This window comes from Pseudophryne corroboree, chromosome 4, assembly GCF_028390025.1.
Source record: "Pseudophryne corroboree isolate aPseCor3 chromosome 4, aPseCor3.hap2, whole genome shotgun sequence".
NCBI classification, from domain to species: domain Eukaryota; kingdom Metazoa; phylum Chordata; class Amphibia; order Anura; family Myobatrachidae; genus Pseudophryne; species Pseudophryne corroboree.
In genome coordinates this window covers 45,749,641-45,772,402 of record NC_086447.1, presented here as the reverse complement: position 1 = coordinate 45,772,402, position 22,762 = coordinate 45,749,641, and the positions used below count along the sequence as shown (strand labels likewise).

The 22,762-nt window shown below is 46.6% G+C and overlaps 1 protein-coding gene across 3 annotated transcripts in view; it reads left to right on the top strand.

The window, feature by feature from the left end:
* CCDC25 (coiled-coil domain containing 25) overlaps positions 1-22,762 on the top strand; it is a 155,047-nt gene that overhangs the window by 105,662 nt on the left and 26,623 nt on the right. For all 3 annotated transcript variants that reach the window (XM_063915020.1, XM_063915019.1, XM_063915018.1), the window contains exon 3: positions 3,249-3,296. In XM_063915020.1, the coding sequence (XP_063771090.1) occupies positions 3,249-3,296 (48 nt within the window). The remainder of the gene's footprint in view (positions 1-3,248; positions 3,297-22,762) is intronic.

Below are 22,762 nucleotides of genomic sequence, written 5' to 3'. Positions count from 1 at the left end.
TCACACCTGTCATACAGTCACAGTGACGCACTGGTATATATTAATGTATCACACCTGTCATACAGTAACAGTGACGCACTGGTATATATAAATGTATCACACCTGTCATACAGTAACAGTGACGCACTGGTATATATTAATGTATCACACCTGTCATACAGTAACAGTGACGCACTGGTATATATTAATGTATCACACCTGTCATACAGTAACAGTGACGCACTGGTATATATTAATGTATCACACCTGTCATACAGTCACAGTGACGCACTGGTATATATTAATGTATCACACCTGTCATACAGTAACAGTGACGCACTGGTATATATTAATGTATCACACCTGTCATACAGTAACAGTGACGCACTGGTATATATTAATGTATCACACCTGTCATACAGTAACAGTGACGCACTGGTATATATTAATGTATCACACCTGTCATACAGTAACAGTGACGCACTGGTATATATTAATGTATCACACCTGTCATACAGTAACAGTGACGCACTGGTATATATTAATGTATCACACCTGTCATACAGTAACAGTGACGCACTGGTATATATAAATGTATCACACCTGTCATACAGTAACAGTGACGCAGTGGTATATATTAATGTATCACACCTGTCATACAGTAACAGTGACGCACTGGTATATATTAATGTATCACACCTGTCATACAGTAACAGTGACGCACTGGTATATATTAATGTATCACACCTGTCATACAGTAACAGTGACGCACTGGTATATATTAATGTATCACACCTGTCATACAGTAACAGTGACGCACTGGTATATATTAATGTATCACACCTGTCATACAGTCACAGTGACGCACTGGTATATATTAATGTATCACACCTGTCATACAGTCACAGTGACGCACTGGTATATATTAATGTATCACACCTGTCATACAGTCACAGTGACGCACTGGTATATATTAATGTATCACACCTGTCATACAGTAACAGTGACGCACTGGTATATATAAATGTATCACACCTGTCATACAGTAACAGTGACGCACTGGTATATATTAATGTATCACACCTGTCATACAGTAACAGTGACGCACTGGTATATATTAATGTATCACACCTGTCATACAGTAACAGTGACGCACTGGTATATATTAATGTATCACACCTGTCATACAGTAACAGTGACGCACTGGTATATATTAATGTATCACACCTGTCATACAGTCACAGTGACGCACTGGTATATATTAATGTATCACACCTGTCATACAGTAACAGTGACGCACTGGTATATATTAATGTATCACACCTGTCATACAGTAACAGTGACGCACTGGTATATATTAATGTATCACACCTGTCATACAGTAACAGTGACGCACTGGTATATATTAATGTATCACACCTGTCATACAATAACAGTGACGCACTGGTATATATTAATGTATCACACCTGTCATACAGTCACAGTGACGCACTGGTATATATTAATGTATCACACCTGTCATACAGTAACAGTGACGCACTGGTATATATTAATGTATCACACCTGTCATACAGTAACAGTGACGCACTGGTATATATAAATGTATCACACCTGTCATACAGTAACAGTGACGCACTGGTATATATTAATGTATCACACCTGTCATACAGTCACAGTGACGCACTGGTATATATTAATGTATCACACCTGTCATACAGTAACAGTGACGCACTGGTATAATATTAATGTATCACACCTGTCATACAGTAACAGTGACGCACTGGTATATATTAATGTATCACACCTGTCATACAGTAACAGTGACGCACTGGTATATATTAATGTATCACACCTGTCATACAGTAACAGTGACGCACTGGTATATATTAATGTATCACACCTGTCATACAGTAACAGTGACGCACTGGTATATATTAATGTATCACACCTGTCATACAGTAACAGTGACGCACTGGTATATATTAATGTATCACACCTGTCATACAGTCACAGTGACGCACTGGTATATATTAATGTATCACACCTGTCATACAGTAACAGTGACGCACTGGTATATATTAATGTATCACACCTGTCATACAGTAACAGTGACGCACTGGTATATATTAATGTATCACACCTGTCATACAGTCACAGTGACGCACTGGTATATATTAATGTATCACACCTGTCATACAGTCACAGTGACGCACTGGTATATATTAATGTATCACACCTGTCATACAGTCACAGTGACGCACTGGTATATATTAATGTATCACACCTGTCATACAGTCACAGTGACGCACTGGTATATATTAATGTATCACACCTGTCATACAGTAACAGTGACGCACTGGTATATATTAATGTATCACACCTGTCATACAGTAACAGTGACGCACTGGTATATATTAATGTATCACACCTGTCATACAGTAACAGTGACGCACTGGTATATATTAATGTATCACACCTGTCATACAGTCACAGTGACGCACTGGTATATATTAATGTATCACACCTGTCATACAGTAACAGTGACGCAGTGGTATATATTAATGTATCACACCTGTCATACAGTAACAGTGACGCACTGGTATATATTAATGTATCACACCTGTCATACAGTAACAGTGACGCACTGGTATATATTAATGTATCACACCTGTCATACAGTCACAGTGACGCACTGGTATATATTAATGTATCACACCTGTCATACAGTAACAGTGACGCACTGGTATATATTAATGTATCACACCTGTCATACATTGATGTAGCTGGTGCATCACTGATATTGGGACTGACTCCTGATTATTAGATGGGCACTGTGTCACTACTATAGGAGCCCCCCGGTATCCTGTTTCAGCACCGTTCCCATAGTATCAGAGTGTCAGATGTGAGGTGTAATACCTCTGTCCCCACCCACCACAGTCTGACTGATCATTTCCAACGCTCCCTTATTGTGTATTTGCCGTTGTCTGATACTTGTGTCTCATTTTGTGCAATTTTTTTCTGTACATTTGATTAATGATTTTGCTGTTATATATTTAGTATGTAAAAGAAAAACCTATACACATCACCATCTTTTATTCCGCACACACTAGGGCTACTGTGCAATATTGAGAAGCTACTGATGTGTTTGAGGAGGGCGGGTGTAATACCCTGTTATCGGTTCCATCTGTAGGGTGTGTGTCGGTGCTTTATACATGATAACCATTGTGGTGCGCAGTGCTGATAATCCATTGTGTGTCTCTCTCCCGCAGTCGTCTCCCTGCCGTACACTCTATACATGGGAAAGGACAAGTATGAGAGTAAGTGTCCGTCTGTGGAGGAATGCAGCGAGTTTGGTTCGCAAGAAGTAATGCGTTGGGTACACGGATGTCTTTTTGTGATCATTACAGACAATACGCCCAAGTGCATGATGGGATAGAGGAGAACGGGAGTATCCCCCATCTATGTTCTGTCATTCATTGTACTATACAGATGTGTCCTCGTTCATCTTTGCTGCAGTCGCGCCAAACACCCCCTCTTGGCACGCCAAATCGCGTGAGAATGCGACTAGTACGCACCAAGAGACTGCGCTGAGTATTGTGATATGACGCTTGTATATCTGTGTGCTACTGAGTCTCTGAGGCTGTATAGCAGCCGCAGCATTTCTCCAGTATCAGTTCTGTTCAGTATACAGACTCAGTCAGACAACGTACTGTACGAGTGTCATATATCAAATGAATCTATATAGTATTGTGCTGCACGGGAGCTGGCGGCTCACTCCCACCAGGCGTCTCACGCTGCATGGGGTATTGAGGCTGGATGTTTGCGGACACGTCTGTCTCACCTGTAAGATAAATACGTAGAGCTGACATCCTATGTTCATGGTCTCCGATATTGTGTTCAATCGCTGTTTGCTACAGCAGCAAGTTGTACCATCGCCACCTTGGTTAGATGGCACCTGGAACTGATTTAGCTTCATGTAACCTATTCATACAGTACCAATAAATGATTTGATATAATTCCTGCTTGTCAGATGTACCTTACTCACCGACGTACAGTGAGATTTCCTCTTATAAAGGTATCTTTATCCTAGTGTACAGACATCATAAGGTCATATGAAATTTCACTCACCAATATTGCGAGCCCTATATTCATATAAAGGTTTTTTTGAGACTGCACCAGGCTTCTCCACACATATCCGGAGATTGCTCCTCCAAGATAATTATGACTGGACCATTAGATTTCCATAAAAAACGTTTTATTCCAAAAAGATAAAATACATAAAAAACAGGGGTTACACCACTTCACTCCACAAGGACTCCAAACATTAACCAGCAGCCAAATTAGTCCCGGGAAAAATTTGAAAAAATGGGTAAGTTTGAGGAAAAAAGATCTTACTCCTTTGGTATGTGATAGTGGACACCCTGAGGAAGGAAACATTTCCGAAACGCGTTGGTGTTTGGAGGTACAGGGATCCCCACTATCACATACATAAGGAGTAATATCTCTCCGGATATGTGTGGAGAAGCCTGGTGCAGTCACAAAGAAACCTTTATATGAATATAGGGCTCGCAATATTGGTGAGTGAAATTTCATATGACCTTACGATGTCTGTACACTAGGATAAAGATACCTTTATAAGAGGAAATCTCACTGTACGTCGGTGAGTAAGGTACATCTGACAAGCAGGAATTATATCAAATCATTTATTGATTGAATGAATTATTGAACTCTTATTCAAACAGCGCTGGTGGACCACTCCTTCTGTGTTTGTGTCTCTAGATTTTGTCAAGTGTTGGTACGCTTGAGAGTTTGGACCTCAGCTGCAGTTTTTGGTTAAGGCGCAAAGGAAACATCAATCTGTTTTTTTTTCTATTCATACAGTAGTTCAGTCCTGTCATTGCCATATACATAGGGCCTGTTTCTGAGTCGCCATAACCCGAATATGACTATCGCATGCCTCTTAGTTGGCTTCCAATGCGTTGCCGGCTGTTTATGCGACTTTAAGAACCATTCTGAGTTCTGTGTGTCTCACTCTCTGAGTGGACATTACTGGGCGGCTGCCGTGAATTCTCACCTTAGAGATACATTCCGGGTGTGTCGCAGTCGTGCAGTTATTCGTATGTGCAGTGCCCGCCGTTGGCAGCGGTAGCACGCAGTTGGTGTAAGTGCCGTTGATATTAATGACGCCTGCAGAAGGAGGAATGGCAGTATTGTGAATGTGTACAGATGTGTCCTCATACATTCTTGCTTCAATGCGCCACTCAGCGGGAGATGCCTGGTGTTGGTGAGCAGACAGGTCCCGTGCAGCTCCGCTAGCTTCGGGCGTCTTTTTTTGGGTTCTAGGAAAACACTGTAGCGTAGCATTTCATATGCATATACAGCTGCACACTGAATATAGGCATGCCGCATATCATTTTAATAAGTATGTGCTTGTGCATCCTATTCACATCGTTTTGCGAATAAGACTAATTTCTCTGGCTGGGTCCACAGGATAACATTGGGATTTTGTCGAGCGACAGCGAAAATGGCACCAACACGGTCACGAGCTTTCTGGCCTCCCAGGATGCATTGGGGCCTCCACTATATAGTCCCGCCCACTGACTCAGTCAGATCAGTTTTTTGCTTGGTGCGGCAGGAAGCCGCATGGTCACAGGGCTGCTGTGAAAGCAGCCTCAAGTTTTCATTACTTTATTTTTATAGACTTACTATAATGTTTTTTAGAGCGACTTCTCTTAACAGCGTTTTAAACGCATATTAGACAGAGTCGCTCCAACAACTCCCCACCGGGTCGCAACAACGCTTACCTCCGCGGTACAGTGCTGTCTCGACGGGCGTCTGTGTCGGATGTTCTAGCAGGTCCAGCAGACCCTTCCTATGGTTTGGTTCCAGTAGCCTCTACAAGCAACCAAGGGGCAGGTAAGATTAAGACAGATACGTCTGTATGGTAGACTACACAAGATGATACATCGGATGATGATGCGGAAACAATAGATTCAACTCCGTATGATGATCAGCTTTAGTTCAGAAGATGTAGCTGAACTTATTAATGCAGTGAAGGCTGTGCTTTCTGTGGAAGAGCCAGCCAAGACAGCGTTAAAAGCAAAAGCAAGGACTTCCGGTTCCGGCTTCATGGAGACCTGAGCTCCGCTTTGAGGTCCGTCCCCCGCTCCTCTGCAGCCACCTTTTAATAGGCTTCTAAAGCCTCGTTTGACTCCCGGAGCCAGCCCGCAGTGCCCCTACACCTCCCGCCGCTCACATGGACCGCTTTCTAGCGCCGCTGGCGCCGCAGCCCCAGCCGGACCAGCAGCAGCAACAGCCGCAGCCTCCACGTCAGGAGAAGCGGCGGGCTGCGGGGACCATGCAGGCAGACTCTGCCGTAGAGAGCGCTCCCCCACTGCACAAGAAAGCCGCGGCCGAGGGACCCGCTTCTGGGGGACACGTGAGTGTGGGCTGCGATGCCCCTGTGACATATGCTGAGGTGGTGGCGGCCATTACAGCCACTATGACTCCACTACTATCTAAAGCAGTGGCTGATATCACCATTCAGCTGCAACATTTGACACACAGGGTTTCTACTACAGAACAACAGCTCAGTGTAGCCTCCCATGATATAGGAGATATACAGCATACTGTGACGCGCCTCACTAATGATACCTATCAGCTGTGGAATAAGATCGACGACATTGAGAACAGATCCCGTCGAAATAATATTAGGCTGGTCGGCCTCCCTGAGTCTATCAAGGGGCCCGCTTTGGCCCATTTTGTCCGCAACACTCTACCCTCGCTCTTAGGCATAGAGGCGGTTTGCCAGGACATGGTTATAGAAAGGGTCCATAGGGTGGGCCCGACACCGACCCCTAACAGGCTGAGACCCCGCGTTACCCTGTTCCGCTGCTTAAATTATCTACACAAAATGGAGATATGGTCGGCCTCTCGTAAAGCTAAATCTTTGTCGTGGGAAGGACATAAGCTTCATATTTTTCAAGACTACTCCGCTGAGTTATCACGGGCCAGGAAATCCTTTTCCCCTGTCTGCTCTCGATTAGTCGCTGAAGGGCGCAAATTTGGCCTACTGTACCCAGCCAGGCTTCGCATTTATGATGGGACTTCATTTAAGGACTTCTCCACCCCACCTGACGCTTTGGCCTACCTCCAGGAGCTGTCCTAGGCCAAGGATGCAGACATCTCTGATTCCGCAGAATGAGGGATTGTGCTCCATGTTCTAAATTGTCTCATTACGTTCTACCTGCCTTGCATGTTTTCATGTCTGTTTAGTGATTTCTAAGTTTATAACGCTGCCATCTTTTCACATTTCGTGGCTCATTTTCTGTATACTGCATGTTATTTTAGTGTCCTTTTGCGCAATGCGCTGCCGGAACCTCCGGGGCCCAGTTATACAGTTGTACTTTGCTGCACTTTGAGGATCGGGGACGGATATGCCCCTCCTTGCTAGATGTATATCTTTTTTGTTATGTTATTTTGTGTGCATTTGCTCAGAAGTTTGGCATCAAATGCTAGCGTTTGTATGCCTCTTTTCATCTGTGCTCCTTTTTCCCCCTCCCGTATACTCCCTCCCTCCCTTCCTGTTTGGTGTCCTCCTCCTACTCCTTTGAGCACTGTCCTGCACTGTCTAAATGAGTCAGTTTTTCTGATGTCCTTTGGCATCCTTGTACTGAAAGTTCCCCTTTTTGTCTTTTTATGTTTTAAACCAATGTTTCTTTTTTTCCCTGTTTCCTCGGGGGATGCCTAGTCTACGCTACGCAACCTGGAACGTTGGAGGGATTAACTCTCCAGCGAAACGCAGGAAAATTCAGATTTTCTTACAAAAATCTGGCGTGGATGTGGCATTCCTCCAGGAAACTCATTTGACTCTTTCTGAGTCTGCGAAATTGTGAATGCTGGGTTGGTCTGTATTGGCATCTTCCTCCCAAGGCACGTGGAGTAGCTATCCTGGTAAGACGCTCAGTGGCCTATGAAATTCACCGCGTCGTTACTGACGATACGGGTAGATATGTGGTGGTCTCAGTGGATATGCTGGGCAAGAGGCTCACACTGGCAAATGTGTATATTCCCCCTCCCTATTCTAAGTCATACTTCCAGCGCTTGATTACCCTTCTGACCCCCTTCATGGGAGACAATTTGATTATTGGCGGAGATTTTAACCTGATCTCTTCCCCCCTACTCGAATACTCGAGGGACCCCCCCCCCCCCCCCTCCACTTCCTAAAGTAGGCATCCCCCTCTTCACTTCCACCCTACAGGTTATAGACCTGTGGCGAGCCCTGTATCCAACGGAGCGAGAATACACCTGTCTCTCGGCAGCGCACGGCTCTCTCTCCCGCATTGATTATTTCTTCATCTCTCATGCTCTTTTTCCTCAGGTCACGGACTGTTCTATTGCCCCCATCTCCCTGTCAGACCATGCTTTGATTTCTTTGACTATCCACTTTCCTGACGACAGAGACTCGACTAGGTTATGGAAATTCCCATCTAGATTTTGTCGCTCTTCTACTTTCAAATCCTTTTTGGAAGCTACTTGGGATGATTATTGCACTACCAACTCTGAACATCTCCAGACGGATCCTTTTCTGTTTTTGATGTCGGCGAAAGCCGTTCTCAGAGGAGCGATTATGTCTTTCACTGCAGCTTCCAACAAGAAATTCTCAAAGCAATACCTGGGGCTCCAGGACGCTCTCACTAAGGCCTTCCAGGCGTACAAACAGGCACCTTCACCGGCCACTAAGCAAGCATATCTGCTCACTAAAACCCACTTTGACGAACACATTTCCGAAGTGGGGGATAGATACCTTTTTTCTGTCCACTACAAGTTTCATAAATTCGGGAACAAGTCTGGCCGTTTACTCTCTAACTTGCTTCGCGGCACATTTTCACCTGCAGTGGTTCACCCCCTTCGCACATAACATGGCGCACTGAGTTCCACAAACAAGCAGATTGCTCATATCATGCAGCCTTACTTTTCCCAATTATACTCGTCCACCCTTCCAAGCACCTTGCAGCCATCCTCGCCAGCTTCGCATCCCCGACATCTTGCTCTCAACCACCACACTCTCCCACCACCCCCGCTGACACTTCTCCCAACACTCCTCTCTCCTGGGAAGCTCTGCCTTACCCTGCTCTCTCCGATAATATGGCTTCTCAACTTTTATCCCCGATCACTCTCGCTGAAGTCCGCTTAGCGATCAAACAGTTGAAACCCAACAAAGCCCCAGGCCCTGATGGCTATAATGAAGAGTTTTATAGACTCCTCTCTCACAAATTTGACTTCATCCTGGTAGACATTTTCAACTCCTTAATGCTAGCCAAGACCCCCCCCCCCCGCACCACTTCAATTCGGCACTACTCAAACTGCTTCCTAAACCGGGCAGAGATTTATCCCTCCCAGGCTCCTACCGACCAATATTTTTGTTAAACTTGGATTATAAGTTGTTCGCCAAGATATTGGCCGATTGCCTGAAACTCATACTTCCCCACATCATCCACCCTGACCAGATGGGCTTTATTGCAGGTAGACACTCGGTGGTCAATGTGAGGAAGGTGATAGCGGCTTTACACTCCTGCCATGGTAGCTTGCCCTCTTCGGGGTATGCCATCATATCATTGGACGCGGAAAAGGCCTTCGACCTCGTCGAATGGCCACACCTATACACAGCCTTGAAACGTTTTAACTTTCCTGACGCGTTCATTCAGGCTATCCACGCATTATATGTGTCCCCGGCCACTCAAATTTCTTGCAATGGTTTTCTCTCCGACCCCTTTTATATAGAAAAAGGTACTAGACAGGGCTGCCCCCTCCCCCCCCCCCCCCCCCTCCTCTTTGCCATCGCCCTAGAACCTCTAGCTTTAGCTCTCAGGCTCTCCTCTTCCTTCACTGGCATCTATATTGGTAACATTGAGCTTAAAGTCGCCCTATTTGCAGATGACATGTTGTTATTTGTCTCAAATCCTCTCACGTCAGTCCCGGAAATCTTGCGTTTGATTTCGGACTTTGGCGAGACGGCTGGTTATAAGATCAATGTCACAAAATCAGAACTGCTTCCTATACACATTCCCCCTTCCTCACTGTCCTCACTTACACAGACATCACGATCACTCAGTCACACTTTAAATACTTAGGGGTAAACATTCCACGAGATATTTCGCGGATCTATGAGCTAAATTTTTCCTCGGCCATTAAGGCTGTGCTTTCTAAATTGGATGGTTGGGCTACCCTACCGCTCTCCTTGCTAGGGAGGTTTGCAGTTATCAAATCTGTGATTTTCCCAAAAATTTTTTATATTATGCAATCTCTTCCAATCAGCCTCAGAGATGCGGATGGCGTCGCACTACGCAAGGCTATGACTCGATTTATATGGCACGGGAAGAAACCAAAAGTGGCCTTTGCTAAGCTTGTAATGGACAAGTCAATGGGTGGATTTGGAGTCCCGGACTTTCTTTCCTATTCTCTTACAATCTTTCTCCGATATGCTGCTGACTGGCTCTTAGGTAAAAGCACCTATACTGATTTAGCTCTCGACACTGACGCTTTTCGACCCTACTCCCCATGTGCCCTTCTCCACGCCAAGAAAGCTGACATAACCTCATCAATCCTGGAACACCCCTTATTTCGGGACACTTACTTTAGCTGGGTGAAACTACACAAGAAGCTTAAATCTGACCATACTGCTTCCTCTTATGTATCTCTTTGGGGTAACACATCTCTTTCTCCTTCCCTTCACAATGCTCTCTTTATTCGGTGGCGGGAGAGGGGGCTGTGCGCTGCTTCCCAAGTATTTGACCCGGGCGGCCATATTGCTCAATTTGCGATGCTAAGAGACAGGTACTCCATTCCGTCCTCCCACTTCTTTATGTATCTCCAAGTGAGACATTATCTCCTATCATTGCGCCTTGACTCTTTTCTCCCGACCCCCTCCTCCCCACTAGCCAAAGTTCTAAAGCGCTGGGAATCCCATCCATACAAATTAAAACAAATTTACTCCCTCATCGTGAATATCCCCTCCAAGCCATTCATCCCCAGACTGGTTGCTTCTTGGCAAGCAGACATTCCGAGTGTGACCTCTTATGACCTTCTCTTAGACCATCACCACCGCACCATGTCAATCCTAAGCTCTACAGGAGGTACATATTAAATCCATCCAGAGAGCATACTTACCCCCCTATGACCAGATTTCCATAGATCCTGTGATCCCCAATAGGTGCCCTAAATGTAAAGGGGCTAGAGCAGGGATGGGGAACCTTCGGCCCTCCAGCTGTTGTTGAACTACACATCCCAGCATGCCTTGCAACAGTTTTTGTATGGCTAAATAGCAAAACTGTAGCAAGGCATGCTGGCATGTGTAGTTCAACAACAGCTGGAGAGCCGAAGGTTCCCCATCCCTGGGCTAGAGCCTCTTTCTACTACTGCCTCTGGAGCTGTACCAGGATTCAACGCTTCTGGAACAAACTATTTGTGTTCATAAATACCCATTTTCATACGTCACTAAGACCTGACCCGCTGGCCTGTCTCTGCATCAATTTTTCTATTTGGAGCTCGGTGAGAGGGATTAACCCACTTTTCCCCATGCTGACCATGCTGTTTACCATCTCCAAAAAAGCAATTCTGAAACATTGGGTTGTCAGATCGACCCCCTCCTTAGCTGAAGTTCTGAAAACTATGTTACAATACTTGTATTTTGATCGTAGGTCCACTCTCCTTACGGGCTCCTCTGGCCTTGCTGGGTTCTACAAAAAATGGGGTCCCTATATGGTAACCCTAGACCAGGCCACTCAATCCACGATAATTGCAGCCTTTGAAAATCCCCATTGGAGGATGTCCAGATAACTTGGTTTCTTTTTCCTGCTCTTTCCCTCCTTTTTTCTCCTCGTCTCCCTCCTGGATACCATCTTCTTTATTTTTCTATTCATATCTTCTCCATGCCTAGCCTGTCTCCCCCTTATAAAAATGCTATTATTTTATCTCAACTGCAATAATTTGATCAGTGACTGTATAATGATGTATGGTTTTATGTTCATGACCCCACCCTCGTGTGGTGATTCCTCCTTTGATGAGCTGACAGCGCTCTACCCTCTCTCTTTTCACCCCCCCCCCTTCTTTTCTCCATCCTAGACCCCCCCTCTCTGTCCCCCCCCCCCCCCCCCCGCGTTTGACTGTATTTTTTTTTTTTGTTGCATATTGTTGTTTGACCTATGTATACCTACACTGATCCATTTTTTGTGCGTTCCCTATGTTCTGAGGGTCGCAATCTCTCGATACTGGTGTCATGTTGTCAAACGTATATTTCTTTTATGAAAAAACTTAATAAAAATCAGTTCTTTAAAAAGAAAAAGCAAAAGCACCTGTATTCAAACGAACAAAATCAGTGAAAGCTGAATTTCCAGCGTCAGATGAGTTGACGGAAATGATGGATGAGTCTTGGGCAGCGCCCAGTAAAAAGTATAAGATTCCTAAAAGATGGGATTCTTATTATCCATTTCCTGCTGGAGATTGTTCGAAGAGAGAGGTTCTTCCAAAAGTAGATGCACATGTTCTGCGACTCGTGCATAAATCTGCTTTACCACTGTCATCTACCTCATTGAATGATGTCACAAACAGAAGGGTAGATAGCCTATTGAAAAATATTTTTTCTCTAGTAGGAGCAGTGGTAAGACCTGCTATGGCTTCGGCCTGGGTAGCAAAGGCAATGGGCGAATGGATAGAGGAACTAGAGAACAGCATCCCTTCTCCTACTGGGGAGCAAGAGGATCGTCTTTGCCGTTTAAGACAATCTGCCCAGTATTTGGAAGAAGCAGCAATTGATGTAGGTACAGTTGCTTCTAAAGCTTCAGCCCTGGCAGTAGTCGCTCGTCGAGCAATTTGGCTACGTACCTGGGAGGCAGATGCGGAATCCAAGAAAGAATTGGAAGCATTGCCTTTTGTGGGTAATATATTATTTGGAAAACCTTTATCGGATATCCTAGAATCAGAGGCTGAATCGAAAAAGGTCAGATTTCCGGCTACCTATAACCCTAAGTCCAAGGGTTTAAAATTTCGCTCATTTCGCTGGCAAAGCAAAAGCTAAAGAGGAGCCTAAACAACCCCAGTTTAAATCCAGGGGTAGGAAGCAGTGGGCTAGCAAAAAGCCAGCTTCCAAACCTGAACAGAAACCCTCAGCCTGAAGAGACGGGCCTCCGCCTGGAGGATTCCAGGGTTGGGGACCGACTCCTTCAATTTGCACACATATGGCAACAGTCAACAGCAGATGCCTGGGTGCAGAAGGTAGTATCTCAGGGGTATGGGTTCCCATTCAGGAGGCAGCCTCCTCAAAGATTTTTTTGCACCAGCCCGTCTCGTATAGAGTCGAAGGCCAATGCCCTGCAAGAAGCAGTCCAAAAATTACTGCAGTCAGGTGTGATTGTCCCAGTGCCTCCATCACAAAGGGGACAGGGGTTTTGCTGCAATCTATTTCTAATCCAGAAGCCAAATGGGTCATATCGACCAATTCTAAATCTGAAAATGCTGAACAGATACATATGGATCCCGAAGTTCCACATGGAGACGTTACGCTCCATAATGTTGGCTATGGAACCTGGAGATTACATGGTATCTCTGGATGTACGGGATGCTTACCTGCATGTGCCTATAGCGCTGTCGCATCAGTGTTACCTCAGGTTTGCCATCCTCCAGGAACATTTCCAGTTCCAAGCTCTGCCTTTCGGGCTAGCTACAGCACCCAGGGTGTTTACCAAGATCATGGTGGTTATGGCAGCTTGTCTGCACAAACAGGGGATAAGAATATTCCCATATCTAGACGACCTGTTAATCTTAGCACAGTCGCAAGATTTACTGTTGAGCCATCTCCAACAGACGATAGTTTGTTTACAGAGACACGGGTGGCTCATAAATTGGGAGAAGTCGTCCCTGAATCCGTCACAGCGGATGGTTCATTTGGGAGCCATATTGGATTCAGACCTACAGAGAGTTCTCTTACCAGAGAAAAAAATAGTCACGGTGCAGGTCATGGCTCAGGAAGCGTTGCAAGCCCAGACAATGTCAGTCCATGCAGCAATGCGACTGTTGGGTCTGATGGTATCAACCTTCGAGATGGTGGAATATGCGCAATTCCACTCCAGACCGTTGCAGCATCTCATTTTGACCAAATGGAACGGAAATCATCAAACAATAAAGAAGCAGATGATAAAGATTCCAGTAAATGTAAAAAGGTCTCTAGCATGGTGGCTACAGACAGACCATTTAAACAAGGGGAGACCCTTTTGGATAAAAGAGTGGCAAGTCCTGACAACAGATGCCAGCCTGCAAGGCTGGGGGGCGGTACTCGGAAGCCTATGGTTCCAGGGAAAATGGACCGCAAGGGAAAGTCGCCTGCCGATAAATCTGTTGGAGATAAGGGCCATTTACTTGGCTCTAGTTCAGGCAAAGGACAATCTACAAGGAAAACCAGTCCAGATCCGCTCAGACAATGCGACGGCAGTAGCATACCTCAATCATCAAGGAGGAACTCACAGCAAGAGTCTGATGGAGGAAGTAACCCCCATTCTAAAATGGGCAGAACTCCATCTCCCGGCATTGTCAGCAGTATTTGTCCCGGGTGTACTAAATTGGGAAGCAGATTTTCTCAGTCGGCACACCATTCAGGAAACCGAATGGGCACTACACCCAGAAGTGTTTCAGACACTGGTGAACAGATGGGGTCTACCGGAGATAGACCTTATGGCGTCTCGTCTAAACAACAAAGTTCCGAGGTACGGATCAAGAACAAGGGACCCAGGAGCGGTCCTGGTAGGCGCACTGTCAGTAGAATGGAGGTTTCAGCTGGCATATCTGTTCCCTCCAATATCTCTGTTACCCAGAGTAGTGAGAAAGATAAAACAGGCAAAAGGAGCAATCATTCTAATAGCTCCAGCTTGGCCAAGAAGGCATTGGTACACAGATCTGTTGAGATTGTCCGTGGAAGCACCGATACTGCTCCCTCAACGTCCAGATCTGCTAATGCAGGGTCCTTGTTATCACAGTCATCTGGATCGCCTATCTCTGACGACGTGGCTGTTGAAACCTCTATCTTAGAGGCTAAAGGATTTTCGAAACAAGTAATCCAAACCATGCTTAGAGCAAGAAAGCCTTCTTCGGCTCGTGTGTATCATAGAATATGGCAAGCCTATATTCACTGGTGTACTGGAAAAAATTACTATCCGAGATCTTTTAAAGTAGCTAGGATTTTGGATTTCCTTCAGGCAGGATTGGATAAAGGGTTGAAAGTTGCTTCCTTGAGGGTGCAAGTCTCAGCGTTGACTGTATGGTTTCAGCAGAAGATTGCTGACCTACAGGATGTACGTACATTTTTTCCAAGGAGTAGTACATATTCAACCTCCATTTGTTCCTCCTGCAGCTCCCTGGGATTTGAATTTAGTTCTTACATTTCTCCAGGGTCCTCTGTTTGAACCACTTGAGAGAGCAGATCTTAAGTGGTTAACGGTTAAAGTTCTTTTTTACTGGCAATGGCGTCAGCCAGAAGAATGTCAGATTTAGGAGCATTATCATGTAAGTCTCCTTTCCTAAGTTTTTTTCCAGACAAAGCAGTTCTCAGAACGAGATCTAGTTATCTTCCAAAGGTGGTATCAAAGTTTCACCTGAATGAAGAGATTGTAGTCCCAGCTTTTCAGGTATCGGGACTATCTGCGGGAGAAGCGTCGCTGGACGTGGTCCGGGCTTTGAGAATCTACATAGATCGTACTAGTGCCATCAGGAAAACGGATTCTCTCTTCATCCTATATGGATTCCATAGAAGAGGATGGCCTGCTAGTAAACAGACGCTGGCGAGATGGCTCCGTATGGTAATATCTGAAGCTTATACTCATGCAGATCTCCCTGTTCCGGCTAATGTCTCTGCACACTCTACACGTAAGGTAGGTCCTTCTTGGGCAGCACAACAGGGTGCTTCAGCAGAACAGATATGTAGGGCAGCCACATGGTCTTCCATAAACACATACATCAGACATTATGCCTTGGATACTTTTGCCTCTCATGACGCAGACTTCGGTCGAAAGGTCCTCCTGTGCAATCAGGAGCGTCCCCACCACTAAATGGCTTTGGGAATCCCAATGTTATCCTGTGGATAATCCTGTGGACCCAGCCAGAGAAATATACGTTATGGTAAGAACTTACCGTTGATAACGTGATTTCTCTTATGTCCACAGGTATCCACAGGGATCCGACCCTGACGCATCTGATTTGAGGATCTAGACAATCACTAAAACCTCTTCCTTCTTGTATGGAAGGGTGTGCATGTGTGTTCTTATCGCCTGTACAGGTCTCTACCTAATGTTCCTGCCTAAAATCGCTGTGGAAAGAACTGATCTGACTGAGTCAGTGGGCGGGACTATATAGTGGAGGCACCAATGCATCCTGGGAGGCCAGAAAGCTCGTGACCGTGTTGGTGCCATTTTCGCTGTCGCTCGACAATATCCCAATGTTATCCTGTGGATACCTGTGGACATAAGAGAAATCACGTTATCAACGGTAAGTTCTTACCATAACGTATATTTCTCTAACGTCCTAAGTGGATGCTGGGGACTCCGTAAGGACCATGGGGAATAGCGGCTCCGCAGGTGACTGGGCACAACTAAAGAAAGCTTTAGGACTACCTGGTGTGCACTGGCTCCTCCCACTATGACCCTCCTCCAGACCTCAGTTAGAATCTTGTGCCCGGCTGAGCTGGATGCACACTAGGGGCTCTCCTGAGCTCCTAGAAAGAAAGTATATTTAGGTTTTTTATTTTCAGTGAGATCTGCTGGCAACAGACTCACTGCAGCGAGGGACTAAGGGGAGAAGAAGCGAACCTACCTAACAGGTGGTAGTTTGGGCTTCTTAGGCTACTGGACACCATTAGCTCCAGAGGGATCGACCGCAGGACCCGACCTTGGTGTTCGTTCCCGGAGCCGCGCCGCCGTGCCCCTTACAGAGCCAGAAGAGTGAAGAGGTCCGGAAAATCGGCAGCAGAAGACTTCGGTCTTCACCAAGGTAGCGCACAGCGCTGCAGCTGTGCGCCATTGCTCCTCATGTACACCTCACACTCCGGTCACTGATGGGTGCAGGGCGCTGGGGGGGGGAAGGCACCCTGAGGGCAATATAAGACACCTTGGCGGGCAAATCTACATCATATATAGTCCTAGAGGCTATATAGATGTAAAAATACCCCTGCCAGTATTCCAGAAAAAAGCGGGAGAAGTCCGCCGAAAAAGGGGCGGGGCTATCTCCCTCAGCACACTGGCGCCATTTTATCTTCACAGTGCAGCTGGAAGATAGCTCCCCAGGCTCTCCCCTGTAGTTTTCAGGCTCAAAGGGTTAAAAAGAGAGGGGGGGGCACTAAATTTAGGCGCAATATATGTATACAAGCAGCTATTGGGAGAAAAAATCACTCAGTTATAGTGTTAATCCCTGCATTATATAGCGCTCTGGTGTATGCTGGCATACTCTCTCTCTGTCTCCCCAAAGGACTTTGTGGGGTCCTGTCCTCAGTCAGAGCATTCCCTGTGTGTGTGCGGTGTGTCGGTACGGCTGTGTCGACATGTTGGATGAGGAAGGTTACGCGGAGGCGGAGCAGAGGCCGATAAATGGGATGTCGTCCCCTGTGGGGCCGACACCAGAGTGGATGGATAGGTGGAAGGTATTAACCGACAATGTCAACTCCTTACATAAAAGGCTGGATGACGTAACAGCTGTGGGACAGCCGGCTTCTCAGCCCGCGCCTGCCCAGGCGTCTCAAAGGCCATCAGGGGCTCAAAAAACGCCCGTTACCTCAGATGGCAGACACAGATGTCGACACGGAGTCTGACTCCAGTGTCGACGAGGTTGAGATATATATACACAATCCACTAGGAACATCCGTTGCGTGATCTCGGCAATGATAAATGTGTTACGCATTTCTGACATGAACCCAAGTACCACATAAAAGGGGTTTTATTTTTGGGGAGAAAAAGCAGCCAGTGTTTTGTTCCCCCATCAGATGAGTGAATGAAGTGTGTAAAGAAGCGTGGGTTCCCCCGATAAGAAACTGGTAATTTCTAATAAGTTACTGATGGCGTACCCTTTCCCGCCAGAGGATAGGTCACGTTGGGAGATATCCCCTAGGGTGGATAAGGCGCTCACATGTTTGTCAAAAAAGGTGGCACTGCCGTCTTAGGATACGGCCACCTTGAAGGAGCCTGCTGATAAAAAGCAGGAGGCTATCCTGAAGTCTGTATATACACACTCAGGTACTATACTGAGACCTAAAATTGCCTCAGCATAATACCCTGTCAGATAATATTAATACCCTAGACAGGGATAATATTTTGCTAACATAGAGCATATTAAAGACGTCGTCTTATATGAAGGATGCACAGAGGGATATTTGCCGGCTGGCATCCAGAATTAATGTAATGTCCATTCTGCCAGGAGGGTATTAGAGACCCGGCAGTGGACAGGTGATGCTGCCTTAAAAGGCACATGGAGATTCTGCCTTATAAGGGTGAGGAATTGTTTGGGGATGGTCTCTGGGACCTCGTATCCACAGCAACAGCTGGGAAGAAAATTTTTTACCTCCGGTTTCCTCACAGCCTAAGAAAGCACCGTATTTTCAGGTACAGTCCTTTCGGCTTCAGAAAAGCAAGCGGGTCAAAGGCGCTTCCTTTCTGCACAGAGACAAGGGAAGAAGGAAAAAGCTGCACCAGACAGCCAGTTCCCAAGATCAAAAATCTTCCCCCGCTTCCTATGAGTCCACCGCATGACGCTGGGGCTCCACAGGTGGAGACAGGTGCGGTGGGGGCGCGTCTCGGGAACTTCAGGGACCAGTGGGCTTGCCCACAGGTGAATCCCTAGGTTCTGCAAGTAGTATCACAAGGATACAAGCAGGAGTTCGAGGCGACTCCCCCTCGCCGTTACCTCACATCAGCCTTGCCTGCTGCCCTCGGAGAAAGGGAGGTAGTACTGGCGGCAATTCACAAGCTGTACTTCCAGCAGGTGAAATCAAGGTAACCCTCCTTCAACAAGGCCGGGGTTACTATTCCAAAATGTTTGTGGTACCGAAACCAGACGGTTCGGTGAGACCCATTCTAAAATTGAAATCCTTGAGCACTTATATACGAAGGTTCAAGTTCAAAATGGAATCGCTCAGGGCGATTATTGCAAGCCTGGAGAATTTCATGGTATCACTGGACATCAAGGATGCTTACCTGCATGTCCCTATTTACCCTCTTCACCAGGTGTACCTCAAAATTGTGGTACAGGATTGTCATTACCAATTCCAGACGTTGCCGTTGGTCTGTCCCCGGCACCGAGGGTATTTACCAAGGTAATGGCCGAAGTACTTATCCCGTACTTGGACGATCTCCTTATAAAGGCGAGGTCCAGGGAGCAGTTGTTCGTCGGAGTAGCACTATCTCGGGAAGTGCTACAACAGCACGGCTGGATTCTGAATATTCCAAAGTCGCAGCTGGTTCCTACGACGCGTCTACTGTTCCTGGGTATGGTTCTGGACACAGAACAGGATAAAAAGGGTTTCTCCCGGAGGAGAAGTCCAAGGAGTTGGCGTCTCTAGACAGAGACCTCCTAATACAAATACAGGTGTCGGTGCATCAATGCACGCGAGCCTTGGGAAAGATGGTAGCTTCTTACGAAGAAATTCCATTCGCCAGGTCCCATGCAAGGATCTTCTAGTGGGATCTGTTGGACAAGTGGTGCGGGTCGCATCTTCAGATGCATCGGCGGATAACCCTGTCTCCAAGGGCCAGGGTGTCGCTGTGGTGGTGACTGCAGAGTGCTCATCTTCTAGGGGGCCGCAGATTCGGCATACAGGACTGGGTCCTGGTGACCACGGATGCCAGCCTTCAAGGCTGGGGGGCAGTCACACAGGGAAGAAACTTCCAAGGCCTATGGAAAAGTCAGGAGACTTCCCTACACATAAATGTTCTGGAACTATGGGCCATTTACAATGCCCTAAGTCAGGCTAGACCCCTGCTTCAACACCGGCCAGTGCTGATCCAGTCAGACAACATCACGGCGGTCGCTCATGTAAACCGACAGGGCGGCACAAGAAGCAGGATGGCGATGGCAGAAGCCACAAGGATTCTCCGATGGGCGGAAAATCATGTGTTAGCACTGTCAGCAGTGTTCATTCCCGGAGTGTACAACTGAGAAGCAGACTTTCTCAGCAGACACGACCTCCACCCGGGAGAGTGGGGACTTCATCCAGAAGTCTTCCAAATGATTCTACACCGTTGGGAAAGGCCACAGGTGGACATGATGGCGTCCCGCCTCAACAAAAAGCTACAAAGATATTGCGCCAGGTCAAGGGACCCTCAGGCGATAGCTGTGGACGCTCTGGTAACACCGTGGGTGTACCAGTCGGTGTATGTGTTCCTTTCTCTGCCTCTCATACCCAGGGTAATGAGAATAATAAGAAGGAGAGGAGTAAGAACTATACTCATTGTTCCAGGTTGGCCAAGAAGAGCTTGGTACCCAGAACTCCAAGAAATGATCTCAGAGGACCCATGGCCTCTGCCGCTCAGACAGGACCTGCTGCAGCAGGGGGCCTGTCTGTTCCAAGACGTACCGTGGCTGCGTTTGACGGCATGGCGGTTGAACGCCGGATCCTGAAGGAAAAGGGCATTCCGGAGGAAGTTATCCCTACGCTATTTAAAGCTAGGAAAGAAGTGAACGCAAACCATTATCACCGCATATGGCGGAAATATGTTGCGTGCTGTGAGGCCAGTAAGGCCCCAAAGGAGGAATTTCAGCTAGGTCGATTTCTGCACTTCCTACAAGTCAGAGGTGACTATGGGCCTAAAATTGGGTTCCATTAAGGTCTAGATTTCGGCTCTATCGATTTTCTTCCAAAATAGAACTGGCTTCACTGCCTGAAGTTCAGACTTTTGTTAAGGGAGTGCTGCATAGTCAGCCCCCGTTTGTGCCTCCAGTGGCACCGTGGGATCTCAACGTAGTGTTGGATTTCCTGAAGTCGCATTGAGTTGAGCCACTTAAATCCGTGGAGCTACAATACCTCACGTGGAAAGTGGTCATGCTGTGGGCCTGGGCGTCGGCCAGGCGTGTATCAGAATTGGCGGCTTTGTCATGCAAAAGCCCTTATCTGTATTTTATATGGATAAGGCGGAATTGAGGACTCGTTCCCAATTCCTTCCTAAGGTGTTATCAGTTTTTCATGTGAACCAACCTATTGTGGTGCCTGTGGCTACTTGGGACTTGGAGGATTCCAAGTTTCTGGACGTAGTCAGGGCCCTGAAAAGTATATGTTTCCAGGACGGCTGGAGTCAGGAAAACTGACTCGCTATTTATCCTGTATGCACTCAACAAGCTGGGTGCTCCTGCTTCTAAGCAGACTATTGCTCGCTGGATCTGTAGCACGATTCAACTTGCACATTCTGCGGCTGGACTGCCGCACCCTAAATCTGTAAAAGCCCATTCCACGAGGAAAGTGGGCTCTTCTTGGGCGGCTGCCCGAGGGGTCTCGGCTTTACAAATTTGCCGAGCTGTTACTTGGTCGGGTTCAAACACTTTTGCAAGAGTCTACAAGTTTGATACCCTGGCTGAGGAGGACCTAGAGTTTGCTCATTCGGTGCTGCAGAGTCATCCGCACTCTCCCGCCCGTTTGGGAGCTTTGGTATAATCCCCATGGTCCTTACGGAGTCCCCAGCATCCACTTAGGACGTTAGAGAAAATAAGATTTTACTCACCGGTAAATCTATTTCTCGTAGTCCGTAGTGGATGCTGGGCGCCCATCCCAAGTGCGGATTGTCTGCAATACTTGTATATAGTTATTGCCTAACTAAAGGGTTATTGTTGAGCCATCTGTTGAGAGGCTCAGTTGTTATCATACTGTTAACTGGGTATTGTATCACGAGTTATACGGTGTGATTGGTGTGGCTGGTATGAGTCTTACCCGGGATTCAAAATCCTTCCTTATTGTGTCAGCTCTTCCGGGCACAGTATCCTAACTGAGGTCTGGAGGAGGGTCATAGTGGGAGGAGCCAGTGCACACCAGGTAGTCCTAAAGCTTTCTTTAGTTGTGCCCAGTCTCCTGCGGAGCCGCTATTCCCCATGGTCCTTACGGAGTCCCCAGCATCCACTACGGACTACGAGAAATAGATTTACCGGTGAGTAAAATCTTATTTTTAATGAAAAAAGTTGCACGAAAAGACGCTTGGCGCTACCGAGTTCCGCCACGGCACGGAGTGACTAGAGGAGCTCTTTAACTTGCCAAGAGGCTAGATGTATGCAGACATAGAATTTGACAGCAGATAAGAACAACTTGGCCCATCTAGTCTGCCTCTTTTATCTGTAGATGTAGACTGTTCAGCATATGGGCAGTTACTGGCATTAGAATTGCTTTTGCTTCAGGCATCTGGATATGTGATCATGTTACAAGGTTAGCGTCTAGATACCCTTCGCGGAGAGGACCTTTCCCATAAGCCCCTGGGCCCATGTCACCAACTATTTGGAATAGTAACCTGTGGCGAGCGGAGCGAGACACCGAGCCCTTAGCGCGGCGAGCGTACAATGGTGCATTGATAAAACAAAATCACCCCAAACAAACGGAGAATGGATAAAAGATTAAGGTGATGTAAGGGCGGAAGTTCCCTTCTGCCCTCTCGTGCTGTCACTTCCTGGTCCTGATCACGAAGAGAACATAAGACACAACCGTATTACAAGTCACTCCGTGAAAGGCCCATGGAATATAAATGTTATCAGTGTTTAGTAAATCCTTTGGCCTGTAAAT